Source organism: Dama dama, chromosome 33 (genome assembly GCF_033118175.1).
Source record: "Dama dama isolate Ldn47 chromosome 33, ASM3311817v1, whole genome shotgun sequence".
Lineage (NCBI taxonomy): Eukaryota > Metazoa > Chordata > Mammalia > Artiodactyla > Cervidae > Dama > Dama dama.
In genome coordinates this window covers 7,431,426-7,449,678 of record NC_083713.1, presented here as the reverse complement: position 1 = coordinate 7,449,678, position 18,253 = coordinate 7,431,426, and the positions used below count along the sequence as shown (strand labels likewise).

The following is an 18,253-nucleotide window of genomic DNA, read 5'->3' as shown; positions in this document are numbered from 1 at the left end:
ATGACAAATCTAGACAGCATATTAGAAAGCAGAGACAATACTTTGCCGACAAAGGTCCGTCTAGTCAAAGCTGTGGTTTTTCCAGTACACATGTACAGATGTGAGAGTTGGACCATAAAGAAGGCTGAGCGCTAAAGAACTGATGCTTTGAAACTGGTGTTGGAGAAGACTCTTGAGAGTCCCTTGGACAGCAAGGAGATCAAATCAGTCCACCCTAATGGAAATTAAGCCTGAATATTCATTGGAAGGACTGATGCTGAAGTTCCAATACTTTGGCCTCCTTATGTGATGAGCTGGCTCACTGGAAAAGACCGTGATATTAGGAAAGATTGAGGGAAGGAAGAGAAGGGGATGATAAAGGATGAGATGGCTGGATGGCTCAACGGACATGAGTTTGAGCAAATTCTGGGCAATAGTGAAGGACAGGGAAGCCTGGCATGGCAGTCCATGGGATGGCAAAGTGTCAGACACGATTTAGTGACTGAATAACAAAAACTTCAATTTTAATAATATAATTAAAAATGTTTTATAAATGACAGATAAAAAGGTAAATTATTATTATGCATAAGAATAAAGAAGTGACAGAACATGTAAACTTAAAAGTCACTGTTACAGTGCAATTCTTCCTTTGTAGAATACACACACACACAATTTCCAGATCATTATAGTTTCTTCTGAGAAGTGTATCCATGTTATTTATGTTAAACAACAGTTCTTTGGTCATTTGCCTGCTGTAGAACCTGCAGTCTAGTTACTACTACAAGCCTTTTTAAGACCCAATCTTATTTCACACTACACCATGCTGTGTGTGTGTGGGGGCTCAGTCATGTTCGACTCTGTGTGACCCTATGGGCTACAGCCTGCCAGGCTCCTCTCTCCATGGGTTTCTTCAGGAAAGAATACTGGGGCAGGCTGCCATTTTTCCTCCTCCAGGGGATCTTCCCAACTCAGGGACTGATACTGTGTCTCCTGCATTGGCATTAAGATTCTTTACTACTGAGCAAGATCTAATCCTATTCCACACTTTGCATTCTCACTCACACTATGCTTCCACCAAAACAAAACCACTCTGTTTTTGTTTCTTCCTTTTGTCACTTGAACTCCAAGGCCTTTAATTTGCGGCGAGCATGCCTTGGTCTGGTCCTCATCCGAGCTCCTCCCGGGTTGCCACCCCCATGCCAGCACCTCCCCGCCTCCCTTCCTGGGTCTCCCAGGTCACACCCCCACAGCAGACGCCCCGGCCCCTCGCTCCCAGCCTCCTAGGTAGGGGCAGGCGGGGGTGCCGCCAGAGTCCCGGCCGCGCCCAGTAGCAGCATGGCCAGGGCCTTGGGCCCCGCCGTGCGGATCTTCTTGTGCCGGTGCAGGTTGGAACGCCGGCTGAAGCTCTTGCCGCACAGCGGGCAGGAGTAGGGCCGGACGCCGCGGTGGTGCGCCGGTGGGCGGTGAGGTGCGAGCTGTGGCTGAAGCTCTTGCCGCAGTCGAGGCAGTGGTAGGGCTTCTCGCCGGTGTGCGTGCGGTTGTGCGCAATGAGGTTGGATCGCAGGCTGAAGCACTTACCGCACTCGGGGCACGGGTAGGGCTTGACCCCGGTGTGGGTGCGCTGGTGGGTGACCAGGGCCGAGCTCTGCGTGAAGCACTTGCCGCAGATGGGACACTTGTGCGGCTTGGCGCCCGTGTGGGTGCCCTGGTGGGTGACCAGGTCTGAGAAGCGGGTGAAGCGCTTGGTGTAGGGCTTCTCGCCCGTGTGGATGCGCTGGTGCTGGATCAGCGTCGAGTGGTGGCTGAAGCTCTTCCAGCAGGACGGGCAGGCGTAGGGCTTCTCGCCCGTGTGCGTGCGCCGGTGCGTCACCAGGTGCAAGGGCCAGCTGAAGGCCTTGCCGCACTGCTCGCACTTGTAGGTCTTCTTGCCCGCCTCGCTGTCCAGCGCCAGGCCCTCCTCGCCGCTCTCGGGGGCGGCCATGCCCCCTCTCTGGGTTGATCTGGGAAGTGGCCCTCCTGGGTTTTCAGGAGGTCGGTGTCAGGCGGGGCTGATTCCGGCTGTGCCTCCTCCACGGGACGGGGCTGCACATCGTCCTTGGCTGGCCCCGAGTTCTGGCCGCTGGCTGCTTGCTGCCCGCAGCGCGGGGCATCCCCCAGGCTCTTCCCACTCTGCTTTTGAAGGACTTTACATCGCCAAGGGCTCGCAGGGATGCAGCCAGCTCCTTGTCCGCCTCCACCGCTCCTCTTCTCCTCCTCATGTCCAGCATGCCTGCTGGAACCTGGGGCCTCGCCCTTGAGAGGCCCAGAAAGGTCTGCTGAAGGGAAACCCCAAGGACAGCCCACTCCTCTTCTGCAGGACCTCCCTGTAGAAGCTCTGCTGGGTGTGGTCCAGCCGCCCTCATTCCTCCCGGGAGAGGTACAGAGCCAGGTCCTCAAGGGTCACCGGCATCTGGGACCAGGCGGTGAGGAGTGCTGCGGCCATCTGCCGGTCTCTGGTCCTCCCCTCGCGGGAGAGCACAGGCATCTGGGGGGCCGGGAGGGCTCCTCCAGGCAGGAAACAGTTTCTCCTGAGCGCCCTGCCTTAGGGGCACCCAGCCCCGCGCTGCTTGAGCTCTGGCCTCCTGCGACACCCCATCAGGCTGCGTCTCCTCTGGCTCCACCTCGATGTGGGCCTCTCCTACAGGCACTGTCCCCTCTGACTCAGAGAGCATTTCTTGACAAGAATGCCCATGACCTGGAGTCTCTCGGGCTCTCTCCTTGTCCTGGGTAGCTCGGATGCCTCCGTCGTCTGCAGACATTTTTTTAATCTCAGAGCCAGAAAGCACCACTGAGTCGTTTGGTGCTCGTGTTGGCCAAGCCCCCTCCAGCTTCTGGCCAGAAGCTTGGGATCCCGAAATTGAGCTGCCCGCTCTCAGCAGCCCTCTCTGCGGCTGCAACCACCCACCCGGGCCGGGCGTTCATCCTGCTCACGGTCCCGCACGAATGATGTCGTTCTTCTCTCCGAACCCGGTCCAGGTCTCCTCCTCTCCCTGCCAGCCCGTAGCCTTCCACCTTTGACCCTGGCCCCTCCTGCCAGCTGGTCACCCGTGCGGCTCTCGGGATCCAGGCGCCCTCCCAGCCCCGCTCTCAACGACATGGAGGCGGAGGGGGCGCTACAGGCGGCGGGATCCCCGCCTCTGGGGAAAGGAGTCTCTGCAGCCTGCCCACTCTGTTTTTTTCCAAGCACATATTTTATTTAGCTAATACTTTATTCACAGACAGAAATGTGCTTTTCTCCAGTCCTATCATGGCTCTGCCCTATCCATTCTGAAAGATGCTTCCCAAATGTCATTTCTTTCAGGAAATCATTCCTGACCTCCAACCCGACCTTCTCAAGTAGAAATAACCTCTTACCTCAGAAACAGCGTGGCTTTGCTCAAGTTTCTCTTGTGAGCTTGAGCATATTATAGTATCTTCTCACATCTCATCTCCTTACTAGACTCTCAGCTTGTTGAAAGCAACATCTGTTTATAAGTCAATTTTAAAAACAGAGCTAGCATAGGATCTTACATGGAATTTCAATAAATATTGGTGGAATTAATAAATGCATGAATGAATAAACAAACAAATGAAACGGAAAACACCTCTGCAAAAGGTGAATTTTCAGGAACACTATGAGAGGGATCACCTTGCAAAATATAGAGATATACCTACAGTCACACACACATATATGTACAGTTACATATACGTGCCATCACTTCAGTCATGTCTGAAGCTTTGCAACTCTATGCACTGTAGCCCTCCAGGCTCCTCAATCCATGGAATTCTCCCGGTAAAAATACTGGAGTGGGTTACCATACCCTCCTCCAGTTCAATCCAGCCCAGGGATTGAACCTGAATGAATCTCCAGCACTGCAGGCAGATTCTTTACCACTGAGCCACTGGGGAAGCCCTATGGTTATATATAGTTATATATAGACTTATAAATTCATCTCTCCACCTAACTTATAACTAATAGACCAAAAAGATCTCATCTGTAAAAGCAACCAAGACCATGAACAATTGTTCTAAATACCATAAACTATATAGTAAAGTGATCCATATTTGGCAAGATCAGAGCCTATTATATACAAATTTTCCTGTTCTTTTCTTGACCTAAAAATATCTGTTTTAAAATAAGCTAATAAATTCATGATACTTGAAAACAGGATACTGTTAGCTGGTTTCTAAATGATTTATTCATTTGTGTCCATCCATGTGCAGACTTATATGTTTGACAAATACTACACTACCTCTCATCTGCACCAACAGTGATGGTTTGATACTGGAAGAAATAAAGTACTAATTGTGCTATTTATTTTTCTGTGTTAGTGTCCATCAGGGCTACTGCAGAGGTGAAAAAAGATTAATGTAGAGACAGATGACTGGCAGGATCCCCAATACTTCAGAGAGTGTTCTTATGAAGGATTTTTACAATAAAAGTTTACACATAAATGACAGTATCTGCATAGTCAGCTCTAGCTCGAGAGAGACTCTGCATGTTCTTTTCAGTTGGTTAGCGTTCAGAGAAATACATAGTGATCATGAATTATCGATACCTTCTCCAGAAAGGCAAAACAACTGCACTGTTAGGGAAGTATCAATTGGCTGAGGTAGTGGATGAAGGAAGGAACCTGAAGGCAAGTGCTAATACTGATAAACTCAAAATTTTCAGCAATCAGTGTAACACATACTCACACACAGACATGCTTCTACAATACTTTTAGCATCCCACTTTTGGCAACAATCAATTAAACAAGATTTTACTTTTATAAGACTGCTAATAAAGAACAGTTACGAATTCCTTTTAAAAATAAAGTTTTGGGACTTCCCTGGTGGTCCAGTGGTTAAGACTCTGAGCTCCCAATGGAGGGGGCATGGGTTTGATCCCTGGTTGGGGAACTAAGATCCCACATGCTACATGTCCAATAAATAAATAAAATAAAAACATTAAAAAAAAAAAAAAAAAAAAAAGAAAGTTTTTAAAAACAAACATCTCCTCCCCCATCCCCGGCAGAAAAAGAAAAAAAGAAAAAATCAAAGCACACACACAGAAAATGTAGAGGTGGAGGAACCTGTTTCCAAAGCTGTTTAAACATCCCAGTGTTTGAAAGCTTTAGATTAGCACTGTCCAACAAAAATATAAGTCATACATGCAATTTTAGATTTTCCAGAAGCCACATTAATATAATAAAACATAGGTCAAATTAATTTTCATGATACATCTTGTTTAACTCAATATATCCAAAAATGATAATTTTAAAATAATAATCTTAATAAGAGTTATTAGTAACATGTTATAAATTCTCTTTTCCATATTATGTCTTCAAAATTCAGGGTATATTTTACTCTCAAATCATATTTCAATTCAGAGACTAAATTTTTATCAGAACTACTTGATTTCTATTTTGATTCCATAAAATTGACAATTTTGCAAAAAGTAGGTTCATATTGCTAAGTTGTTCCAAACATATTTGAAATTTCTCTCATTTTAATTTAAGTAAAACAAAAAATTCAGTTCTTCATTTGTGCCAGGTCCTCTTCAAATGCCCAATGGCCACAGGCAGCACTGGCTGCAGCCCTGGAGGCACATGAGAAGGACAACGGCTACAATCTGATGACCTGGCTTTCTCAGGCCTAAAGGGAGCTGAGGGTGTCACAGCAAAAGATTATACAAACCCTGAAGTTTAAGTATTGTTTACTTTGGATTGGCAAAAAGAACACTATTAACAAGACTGGATGGTGAATGTTGAGCATAATTGGGCTAACATTAAAAACACAACAAATAACCCATGAAACAGACGCCCCAGAAGAGTATAGCTTTATTCATTTTTAACTGCACTACCATTTTAAGGGATAACAAAACTGTTATCATAATTATCCTCAGGGTGGGATAAAATCATGCTAATATCACTAATAAGTAACAACCTTCTACAGTCATAGAAATGGTGATTTACAACCTTTAAGCTTAAATTTCAGCCTTATCTGAATCTGAAAATTGAAGCTAGAGTCATTAAATCCATACTAGAAATACCCACTGATGAATTTCTATGTCATTGCTTGCAAAGCTACAATGGTAAAAGTCGCCGTAAAAGTGGGGCTCCTACCTGGATACTGCCGAATGGTGGACACAGAGCTGGTGATTGGGGTGTAGGTGTGAGCAGCCAGTGGGTATGCAGAAGGTGGGTACGTTGGGAGAAAGTACTGGAACTGAACAGGAACAGATGGCCTACAGACGGAACACAGACAGTATGAACCAAAACAGTCTATTTTCTCCTTTCCCTTCAAATGGTCCTATCGCCTACAAACTATTCATACTTTTAACTGCCATACCAACAGCTCTCAAATTGGGTTCCGAACAATTACAACAAAGGACACAGACCTAGAGAAAGTAGTATTTTAACACTGATGGACCCGGAGATTATCAATATTAAGTGAAGCAAGTCAGAGAAGACCAATGTCATATATCATCGATATTTGGAATCTAAAATATGATACAAATGAGCAAAACAGGAACAGGCTCACAGACACAGAAAACAAACCTGTGGTTACCGAAGGGGAAAGGGGGGGTGAGGAGACATAAATTGCGAGTTTGGGATTAGCAGATACCAACTACAATATATAAAATAAACACCATGGTCCTACTATATAGTGTAGGGAAATATATCCAACATTCTATAATAAACCATAATGGAAAAGAATACAGAAAAAAAAGTATACATATACATATTAACTGAATCACTTTGCTGTGTACCGGAAACTAACACAACACTGTAAATCAACCATACCTTGATAAAAACAAACCAAAAAAACCCCCGAACTAATAAGCATTTCTAGGGGTGGGATGGAGAGGGAGGTGGGAGGGAGGGTCAAGAGGGAGGGAACATACGTATGCCTATGGCTGATTCATGTTGATGTTTGGTAGAAACCAACACAATATTATAAAGCAATTACCCTTCAATTAAAAATAAAAAATTTAATTATAAAAAAATAAGCATTTCTATACACCATAATAATCAAACAAGAGTATTTAAAAATGATCCAATTATGAAATTACTTCATATGTACTCTGCCAGGTTCTCACTGTGAGGCAGGAGAAGGAAACTACAAATACAGAATGGGGGAGGCAGTGGGGTTGAAACAGAGGCACCCAGATGTACTAGTTTTAAAAATGTTATCTACTTCCTACCTCTCCTGCTAAAGGGCCTAGAAGAAATGACAATCCAGTAAAGATAAACAGATCTAATGCCTAGATCTTGGTTCTAAATGATGAAAAGGAACCAGGGCTCAGAGAGATCAAGCTCAAGAGGAGCCTCAAGTATTTTGTTGTGGTGAGAAGGAAGAAAGGGCTAGAATGACCAGGACATAGTAAAACCCACAGTAACTAGTCTGAAGGGGCTCCCAAGGACCAACATGGAGACAATCTGAGCATTAAAACAGGTGACAGTAATGGATTATAATTATGAATAAACAAAACCAAGCCCATGAGCCCATGTGGATTTAAAAAAATAAAATACACAACAAAAGAAATAAATGAGGATTGATAAAACTTCTTTACATGAGGATGCCAATCGATAAAACATATAGGAAATGATAAAAAAAAAAATCACTATCTTGCAACCATCATATTGCAAGCATCAACAGATCCAGCCAACAATCAATGGAAGCAAAGACTACTAAGTAAAAGTTTACTGGGGAGTAGCATATCTATCGGAGAAGGCAATGGCACCCCACTCCAGTCCTCTTGCCTGGAAAATCCCATGGACGGAGGAGCCTGGTGGGCTGCAGTCCATGGGGTCGCTAAGAGTCAAATACCACTGAGCAACTTCACTTTCACTTTTCACTTTCATGCACTGGAGAAGGAAATGGCAACCCACTCCAGTGTTCTTGCCTGGAGAATCCCAGGGACGGGGAGCCTGGTGGGCTGCCATCTATGGGGTCGCAGTCCCACAGAGTCGGACACGACTGAAGCGACTTAGCAGCAGCAGCAGGATATCTATAGTCTCAAGGTATTTCCACATAAATTAGTTATTTACAAAGAAGAAAAATATACCTTTACAGTAGAAAAATCTGACAAACATCAACTTCATGAAGTAATGTTGACATAACCAATAATGGGAGAACAGGAGAGGATGAGTTCTCTGATATATAGCAATGAGAAGAGCTTATCACCTAATGGTATTCAGTCCAAAAATGCACAGGCTGAATCTAACTATGAGGAACAATCCAACAAGTGCAAACTGAAGAATATTCTGCAAAAACAACTGGCCAATCCATACTCTTCTAAAATGTCAATGTACGAAAGAGAATGGAATGCTAAAGGATCATTTCAGATACCCATACTGTGGGTAAATAAGAACAGTTTTGTTCTCTGGAGGAAAATGGGAAATTGTACTTAGGTATAAAAGGGTCATGATGCTGTCATCCTTACATTCAAAATGGCTCAAAATAAATTAAACCGAGAAATACATAAGACAAAAAAAAATGATACTAGAACATTCATCAAAAGGAGAATGAGTAAATACAGCACAGCTTCACTCATAAAATTAAAGAAATTACACAATGTATTGGATTTTCAGCAGTAAATTTGAAAATAAGGAAATATATGCCATATTTGTGGGATAATTTGTTTTACTGGAAAATCAAAACAATTGGTGACATGTTGGGGCACATTCCCTCCTACCTATTATCACTGCGGGTCTCCATGGCCACAGGATTTGGAGAGGCTCGATGTCCTGAAATGGGAATCAGGCTACTCCTCTCTGCAGGGTAGTCAGGCTGGATCCGAGGAGAAGTGTGTGTGATTTGCTGAGGCACCACCTTAGCTACAAAAAATTATCATCCAATTACATTACTGCTCAAATGCTTCTACTGGCATGCCGAAACATTCTTGGCTAGGAACAATCTTAAGAATGCAAATGGTAATAAGAAGCCTAGATTTTTAATCAAAATAAAAAATGAAAAGATGAGTACTTATGGGTTCAACTGAATTATTTCAATCTGATAATACACTGATACATTCACAACTGTTACTTGTCAAAGCAGGGTTCAATATTAATACTTTATCAAAAACATCAGCAAGCAGGCCCTTTCCTCCTAACCTGGCTTCCTGGAGACCTTTTTTTTTTTAAAAGGAGAAAAAAAAAAAAAAAGAAGTGAATACAGAAATGGCAAATACTTTTGATTCTTCTCCAGGGCCCATAACTAATTAGTAATAATGTAGCTAATTAGTAATGAGATCATTTCAAGCTCAGTTTTCTCATCTATGAGGAAGTCTTCTTTAGAGGACCACTTTATTTTTAAAGTCTCTGGAGTGTCCTGTGATTTTGCATATTTTATGGCAAAAATAAAAATAATAGTTGTCCAATTTAATTCCAGCTGTATAAAGACCCAACTCACACCAGTGACAGGCACACATCACCCAACAGCACACTGAACACCACACCCTGCCCCTGCCCCCATGCCCAGCTATCTTCTGAGGAAGGCAGCTGGGGAGGTCTCTGCAGGAAGATGGCTGGGATGCCCAAGTTCACCACTGAGGATGGCCCCTGATGTTTAATACAGACAGAAGTCGGCATGATGCACTTTTCATCAGTAGTAAGTAGAGTCTGTGCTGAGTAAAAAGCAACTAAGCCTTGTTTTGTCAGTATGCCCATAAAAGGGAGGAGAAAAAATAATGCTTCCAATAGGGAAGTAGCTGTCATTTGGCAGAGTAGCTAAGCAGAGCCTGGTTACCACAAACACATACATGAATAATATTTTTACTTTTTCCTAATTAAAAACCATGTCTTCAATTATTAAAAAAAAAAAAACCCTTCAGGAAAATCACAATGCAGAAATCATAAATTGGGGCTATTTTCAAAGATAATTCCTGTTTTCTAAACACCATGATCACCTAATTCTGAGACCACTGTCATGTGTGGAGAAAAATAAAGATGTCACTCTAGTGGAAACAGGCGTTTATGGCAGGAAGGAACCCTATGCTTACGGTTAATCAGGTTTTTCCCCCCTGACCCAGTACTTTCCTATTAATAACAATGGCTGAATCCAATACTTAATCTCACCTGGAGAAAGCAAGTGACACAAAAAGCCCCTTAAGTGGCTTTAATACGCCTCTTACACCCCTAACCTGAAAATCAGTATTCCCAGGGTTCTTATCAGGTGTCCTTCTCAATCAAGGCACTTCTACACAGGGATCCCATTATGACGTAACAAACATCTGGATTACTACACGAGGAAAACAAAGCTAGAGCAAAAATCCTGATGAAACTTATACAAAATCACATTAAGTGGCAGATGTTTAAATTTGTTTGGACACTTGTGTCGAATGATTTTCATATCTAGAATTTAGTAAATGGTAAAACGTCAAAGATAAAGGAGCTAGAGAGTTAAGACAATATAACCACAGCCTAGAGTTAGAGAATATAATCACAAATACTCAGCAGAGGCAGAAAGTTGGTAGGTTCAGCCAAATGAATGAACATTATTTGTCTCCTAGTACTTTTGGTGAGTTTATTTCCACAGTATTACTCTTTGGAAGATACAGCGACATTAATAAAAACTGATCTCTAAATAATTCTTCACAAAGAGGGTTCAAGACACAACCAGAGAGCCCCTCTAGGGTACACAGCTCCTCTTTACGGGTCTGATTTTCTTCATAGCTACACATTCCCTAGTGAGACTCTCGACTATAAAAATGAAAAGAATGGGCTTGGCTCAGACTTTATACAGTGCGGAGGATGACTGATGACACTGTTAGGTATAGCCAGAAAACAATCTGCAATGACAATATGGAACAGTTAGCGATCTTTTTCAACATAAGCGCTCTAATGCTAGATACGCCACCCACAAACTTCACAAAAATGATATTAAATTCAGAGGGGTGGAAAAGAAGTTTGGGCTCTCTAATGCCAAGTCACAGTGAGCAGGAACGTGAGAAAGACCACAGTATTCTCTCGCTAAAAGCGCTGAACACCAATTTAGGGGCTGGTACTCTGGCTTCTCTGAAAGAGGAGCAAGAGTTTCCTGGGTCCGACCGATATTTTGGAAATGTGCCCTCAAGTTTGCTAAGAGGACTGTGGAAGCTATAGCTTGTCACAGGCACAAAGGAAGGAAGTGGGGAGGGAGGGCCCACCTCAGAGCTGGGACACAGCAGGCTAGGGAGGCACACTTGTGTGTCTGGTCACCAGGTCTGAGTGTGTCAGCGCGTCCTCTCACAGAAGGCAGCTCTACTTTGAAAAGTACAATATGTTATAAATATAGCAGCTGTCTCGTACCTTTAGGAGTGAAGGAAAGTAAGATGGCACTCTCACTGTTACAGAACCAGGGCACAGTCAACACTACCATCCTGAAACCTGTGACTTGTAGGAGTGTCTGCCTCACACACCACAGTTTATGCTTGGGAAGCTTTGAAGTGAGCTATCAGCTCTGAGGATCAGTGTCAGCAACTTGAAGGCCAAACCTAGCTGCCTAGATGCCCCCGAACAATGGGTCTACATTTTTAAATGGTTGGGGGAAAATTAAAAAGGAGAATATTTTGTGACATGTGAAAATGATACGATATTCAAATTTCCATGCCCATAGAAAGGCTTACTGAAACACAGCCACACTCATTTGTTTACATATTGTCTGTAGCTAGGTGGTTGCACACACCCATGAGGCCTGCAGAACCTGAAGCATTTATGACCTGGCCCTATGGAAAAAGCTTCCCAATCTCTTCTCTCTATCACTCAAGTCTGACGGCCAAAAACTTTACAGATTTTTTTTCTTGGCCACACTGAACGGCTTACCGGATCTTAATTTCCTGATCAGGGATCCAACCCAAGCCCTGACAGTGAAAGCACTGAGTCTTAACCATGGGACCACCAGAGAAATCCCTCAAAGATTTTTAAATAATGAAAATATACACATATTTAAAGGGGGAATAAACCAAGCCTGGAAGGAATTTTTTTTTTGGTTGGCATAAATTTCCTTTAATAATTTCTACATTTCCAATAGGATTTCATTTGAGGTTTAACGTATCAAGCCAGTATTATGTTTTTCAGTTTTAGTAATTCTGGATTCCAGGTCATTTAAGATGAAAATGGAAATGCAAAGTTTACTTAAGAAATTTAATTTTCTTCTTCTGTAACATCTAAGTCTTCATCCTCTTCATCATCTTCTTCTGTTTGCTGATCCTTTCTTAGTCGACAGGTCAATATACCTGTCCTGTTCCAGATACACACTTAGCTGACAGTGATCTTTGAAGAGGTGACTTCGAATTTGCTCTTACAATAGCTGAACGGGATGGATAATCTTGAGGATACAGAGAATGTCGGAAAACCTCTAAATCTTCTTCTTCATCAATCTTTTGTATATTTTGGTAGGCAGCAGTGTAGACCTCTAAAGCTTTGCCGTGAAATAACATTTCAATAGTGATAAATTCTGAAAATATAGTCTTTATATCCTTTATTTTCTGCTTTTCAAAATTGTCAATAGTTTCCTCCAGATGATGAGTTGTTTGGGTAGCATCCATTGTAGCTCTTTGTAATTCAGTTTCTGCCTGTGAAATAACATGTCGATCAGATGGGTTTCTCTGACGTGTTCTTTCTAACTGAGTTAACTGTTTAGCTTCTCGATTCCTTGCTGTTAATGTTGCTTTGAGATCATCTCGCTTCATTTTTACAATGGTTCCATAAGCTTTCAAAGGTTCAACTACCTTGGCTTCAAGTCTTTCAACCTCGGCTTGTCGGTAATCCTGAAGTTTGGCAAACTCGTCCGCAAAGTTTTTCAGGCCCTGCTTTAAGTGCGGGGTCTCGGTAGATGCATACATGTTGATTTCGTTCACCAGGAGGTCCGCTTTGTCTCGCAGTCGGGCGGTTTTCCGCACATAAGCAGCAAAGATCTGGCACAACTCTCCAAAATGTTTCTCCACATTGGTGACAGCATCTTGCAGTTGTCTGGTCTGAGCGTCCCGGTTTTCCAAGCTGCGCCTCAACATGCTGCCTCGCTCACTGCTGGAGACCCTGGGCTGAGGCCCAACAACAGGGTCTCGGCGCCCGGACGTGTGCCAGGGCGCGAGAGCCTGCCCCGCACGCGCCCGCCCCCTGCGCCGCGGCCGCCGCGAGGGCCTCGGCGTTTCCACGGCCAGGAATTTTAGGATGGTCATGAAGTACTTTGGGTGTCACTCAAGACAAGAATATCGGGGAGGTAACGAGGTTTAGCATTCTTCCCACTGTTGCATCACCCAGAGATTTTTCCCGAACAATCTATTAGTGTACAAGTTCCTTCCATTCCTGATTTTTGCTTCCTTTTTGCTTTTCCTGTTGTTCCTGTCGAACTTTTACCAGTGAAGTTAATTTATTTTTATAAAAGGTACACATAGAAGAGGCGAAGTTTGATGAGTAAGTCCAAAGTGGAGTTAAAATGGTTTACTTTGAGCTCTCAAAGACTATTACCTTTTCTTGCTCTACCATTGAAATGCCAAATCTGTATGTCAAGTAATATTGAAAGTTAAAAGTCGGTGTTCCTTTGAAAATTAACAATAAAAAAAAGTCAACACTAGCCATTTATAAGAAGACTAGGTCAGATGGGCTGAAAAATTCCTTGTAAGCTTCTGCCTGCACGTTGCATGACACTTACCAACTGGTATGTTTGAGGTGGTCACGGCAGTAGCATGGGACGAGTGTGAAGGCATTGTCATGGTAACAATTGTACTTGTGGGAGCTTGTGTGTGTGACACCGATCCTGGAACAAGAGAGAAAGGGAATTTCTTAGCAATAATAGCGCCTCGGATAAACCTCATTGGCTACGATACTGCCACTGCGCAAAAGTAGAAAGGGAATTTCTTAAACAATGGCCTCTCTGGATACATTACACACTCTCAAAATCCCAAGATTTTGGGAAAAGTTAAGAGAATTTTTTTAGCCTAATTCTCATTCTCTGCCTGAAACTGAGAAGTAAAAATGGAACCCACACCTTAGGCCTCCTCCTTACCTGGCAGAAAGAGCAGGGTTGCTGACTTACCAGCCGTGGTTGCAGAAGGAATGGTGTTGGTTGCCAAAATAGGAGCTACGGTTGCTGCAGCCACTGGTGTGCCAGTACTGAAGATCGTTTTCTGTGTGGGGAACAGCCCAAAACACAACTATAAACAAGAACTTCTCCCACTCGACCCCCTTTAAAAGCAGCCATTCCCTTCAGTACTGCCAGGCTTTAAGCCAGGCTTGCACAATCTGGTTTTAGCCCAGAGTATACAGACGGCTCTTGGCCCCTGGTTTTACCTGCGCCATGGTGTGCAGCTGCTGTTTTTGTGTCCCCAGCGCAGGGTGAGATGGCAGTGTGATTCTTGTTGTCACATCCCGTGACTGGGCAGGACGTTGAATACTAATTGCTGCAGACGGTGGATGCTGGAGAGACAGAGTTGGCCGACTGGGAAGACAGAAAAGACATGACAATCTATGACTTTTCTCCAGACACAAAGCAGGCAGTCTTGTGCTAGATCATAGTTAGAGTTTTACTTTGTCACATGTCTATGAAGTCCACAGGTAAACCAATAAACTTAACTGCCCGTCGATTTTCTCTGCTCAAACTGCCGGAACCTTTCATCTGGAAAGGTATCAAGATGTGTGCGTTCTAAGTTGCTTCAGTAGTGTCCGACTTTTTGCGACACTAGAGACTGTAGCCCACCAGGCTCCTCTGTCCATGGGGTTCTCCAGGCTAGAATACTGCAGTCAGCTGCCATGCCCTCCCTCCAGGGGATCTTCCCCACCCAGGGATCAAACCCACACCTTTTATGTCTCCTGCACTGGCAGGTGGGTTCTCTACCACCTGGGAAGCCCATGAACCAAATAAATTAATCCTTAGTCATCTGAGTATCTTCAACATTAATAATCAGCACTCTCTGACAATCTCGAGCAAGTATTATTATAATAAACATACTTCACTCTGTGAACAAAGTGAAGATAAGGTTCTATAATGAGGGAAGATTACAGAAAACCCTGATTAACAAGTTTAACCTTGATCCCTGAAGCACTTCTTTCTTCCCCCAGTTTTATATCATCCCTTACCACAAGATAAAGTTACAGTTATGAATGCCTAATAATTGAAACGGATATCAACACAGACAGCATGTCAAATTTAAAAGGCAGCAAACTACTGAAATTGCAAAAATGGTAACATAACTGAAGCTGAATTCAAATCAGAGAGGGAGAATGGGCTATTTAATAAATGATGCTGAGAAGACTACGTAGTCACTTGAAAAAAATAAGACTGAATCCCTACCTTCACACAATACACCAGGATAAATATGAAAATAATGAAAGGTTTAATGGAAAAAAACAAAACATGAAAAAAAGAATTTTTTTTATAGCCTTGGAGTGGGGGAGAGCTTTCTAACAATCTAACAAAAATTTGAGATTTTTGGACTCAAAATCCAAAAGTTATAAAAGATCAATAAACTTAACTCTAAACAAATAAGCAAACCTCCTAAAACAGACTACAAGCAAAGTATCATAAAAAGACTCATAGATGAAAGTGTAATCTTAACATACTAACAGCTCCTAGAAATTCATGAGAAAAGTAACAGTCCAATAAAAAAAGAGGCCAAGGATATGAATAGGCAGTTTGCTAAAAAGAAAACAAAAATGGCCTTTAACAAAGAGCAAAGACTCTAAGTCTTAATCAGAGGAAGAGAAATGTAATTTAAAAGACAATGATAAAGCATTGTTCACCTATCAGATTGGCAAAAATCCCCAAAACTGACAGTGTACTCTGTTGTTTAAGCTGTAAGGGAACAGGAACTTTTAAATATTCTGGAAGCAGTGTAAATTGGTACAAACCCTAAGGAGGGAGATTAAGACACAGGTATCAAAATTATAATCACATTCACCTTGTGATCACTTTTGGGAATTTATCCCACAGATTTCTTGCACACATGCATAATGACCTAAGTATAATATTCACTGTAATATTATTTATGATAGTACAGGACAGGAAACAAACCTCAAATCCTTTTATACAATGGATCATCATATTGCTCGTAAAAGAACAATGGAATTCCACATACTGAAATGGAAAACTTTCAATATATATCTTGTTATATATATAAAAAAAACAACCCAGAGGGATATCTGAATTATGAGACTCACATGCAGCAAGCTGTAGTAAGAGAGCAGCTTAGGAATCCATGAATTACACAATTTTGGGGGTAAAAGGATAAGTTAAGAATTGCATTTGAGTTCGACTGCAGTTGTGAAACACTAGAACGATGCCCCGAAAGCTATCAGCATGTTACTTTACGAAGAGTGTAGCGGATGGGGGACAAGGGGGTGACTCCTTGCTGGACACCTTTTTATGCTTTTGGAGCCATGTGAATATAGATTAGGAGGAATAAAACAAGAAAATTTAAGCTGTAAGGGTGATGTGACTGGGATCTCATGTATCCAAACTAAGCAATGGTTTCACCATAGGAATCCTCTCTCAAAATGATTTAAAATCAGACCTGGTGGGATATTAGTGAATAACTTTACAAATTGAATTTAAGAGATAAGATCCAGTATAGTTCTTCAAAGTGAGGAGCATACTCTGACCCAGTAAACCAAAATGGTTTGTAACAGTGGGAGATGACATTAAAGTAGAACTTGGACCCTGACCAGTTTCAAGATCCAAGAGGCAAGGCATGAACTAGGAATTACACAGATACAGATAAGCTCCACAGGGAAACTGTGTGGTGAAACTCAGGAAGAGAGAAACTGCCATTTTCAGCAGTGCATTTTCATTGGCAAGAGAGAGGTAATGGCCAAAACCCCTCAAAACAGCATCCTGAGTCTTCAGGAAAACTTCTAACCCAGTATAGAGCTCAGTCTATAAGAACCAACTACAGACAGTTGGTTGGTCCAGAGTAAGTTCATTCAAAGATTAGGATTCAGAAAAGAACTAGCACAGTATCTATTTAAAGATGGTGCAAGAAAAAAGGTGTACAGAAATGAGGATGTCCACTGTAAATGTTCTCACCAAGCAGATGGAAATTGTGCCATGAATTAAGAAACTTAATGACATACCTGCTTCTATGAAATGAAAATGCAAAGCAAAGACCTAAGAGCTCACTGGAAGTGATGACAAGACAACAAAAGAAGACAAAAGGGCAGCACTCGAGAGAGAACCAGAAAACAACATTCCGCTGTTTCAGGATGAAGGCAAAATTAGTAGTAGAACTTGAGACACAATGCTGAAAGTTTGGTAAGGGACAGAAAAATCATGAGAAAAGTAAGCAGAATCAAGAGAGGAAAAAAATAGTTTAAAAGGGTTAGACAAGGAAGTCATGCAAAAAGATCCAACAAGCACATCATCGGATGTTCCTCCCCACCCCAAAAAATAGAACAAAATTGAACAAATATAAAAAGATACAACTCATGAAAACTTTCATAAATATAGTGTTATGGTGCAGATTAAAAAGGCACATCATGTTCCAGAACAAACTGATACGTAATGGTAATGGTGAAATTCAAAGACAAACAAGATTAAAAAAAAAATCAGGCTATACACTACTTAGCTCTAGAAAGCAGAGGGAAAATATCTCATGAAAATACTCATGGGAAAAAATACAGAAACCAGGACTTCCCTGGTGGTCCAGTGGTTAAGAATCTGCCTGCCACTGCAGGAGAAACAGGTTCCATCTCTGGTTTGGGAAGACTGTAAATGCTGCAGAGCAACCAACCGCATATGCCACAACTACTGAGCTCACACTCTAGAGCCCATGAGCTATAACTACTGAAGCCTGCACGCCCCAAAGCCTGTGTTCTGCAACAAGAAAACCCACAGCAATGAGAAGCCTGTGCACCCCAACTAGCGTGTAGCCCCTGCTCACCCCAACTAAAGAAAGTCCATGTGTAGCAATGAAGATCCAGTACAGCCAAAATGAATAAACAAATAAATAAAACTTAAAAGAAAAAATAACACAGGAACCAAAAAAGTTCTTATCAGCCAAACTATTTTTTAAGTATAAGGATATCTGGGAAACAATTTAGAGCATGTGAAAATTCAAAATATTGCATCTATAAGCCCTTGCTGAAAGAGAATAAATTTTATTCAAGTAAGTGATGAAGAACAACAAAAAAATGATCAACGAACTGGCAGACAGGACTGAATTTATTTAACAGATGAAGACATACCACTTAAATTTCTTTGGAAATTTCCTTTCTTTTTCCAGTTCTTGAACTAATTTAATTATTTTTGGTTTATTGGATCTTTTAGAGTGCAGTAGAATTCAGTGAAATCATCT

The 18,253-nt window shown here is 42.3% G+C and overlaps 2 protein-coding genes and 1 pseudogene across 8 annotated transcripts in view; all 3 read right to left on the bottom strand.

Annotated features, from left to right (window-relative positions):
* SAP130 (Sin3A associated protein 130) overlaps window positions 1–18,253 on the bottom strand; it is a 74,282-nt gene that overhangs the window by 38,260 nt on the left and 17,769 nt on the right. For all 7 annotated transcript variants that reach the window (XM_061135631.1, XM_061135630.1, XM_061135634.1 and 4 more), the window contains 5 exons: window positions 14,256–14,403; window positions 14,002–14,092; window positions 13,618–13,722; window positions 8,681–8,822; window positions 6,105–6,226 (listed from right to left, as the gene is read on the bottom strand). In XM_061135631.1, coding sequence (XP_060991614.1) covers window positions 6,105–6,226; window positions 8,681–8,822; window positions 13,618–13,722; window positions 14,002–14,092; window positions 14,256–14,403 — 608 coding nt within the window. The remainder of the gene's footprint in view (window positions 1–6,104; window positions 6,227–8,680; window positions 8,823–13,617; window positions 13,723–14,001; window positions 14,093–14,255; window positions 14,404–18,253) is intronic.
* On the bottom strand, window positions 12,003–12,978 carry LOC133050776 (CBY1-interacting BAR domain-containing protein 1-like). Its single transcript, XM_061135021.1, has one exon. It carries the CDS (start codon window positions 12,974–12,976, stop codon window positions 12,191–12,193), a length of 786 nt encoding a protein of 261 aa, XP_060991004.1. The 5' UTR covers window positions 12,977–12,978; the 3' UTR covers window positions 12,003–12,190.
* On the bottom strand, window positions 13,743–13,809 carry LOC133051390 (U4 spliceosomal RNA; annotated as a pseudogene).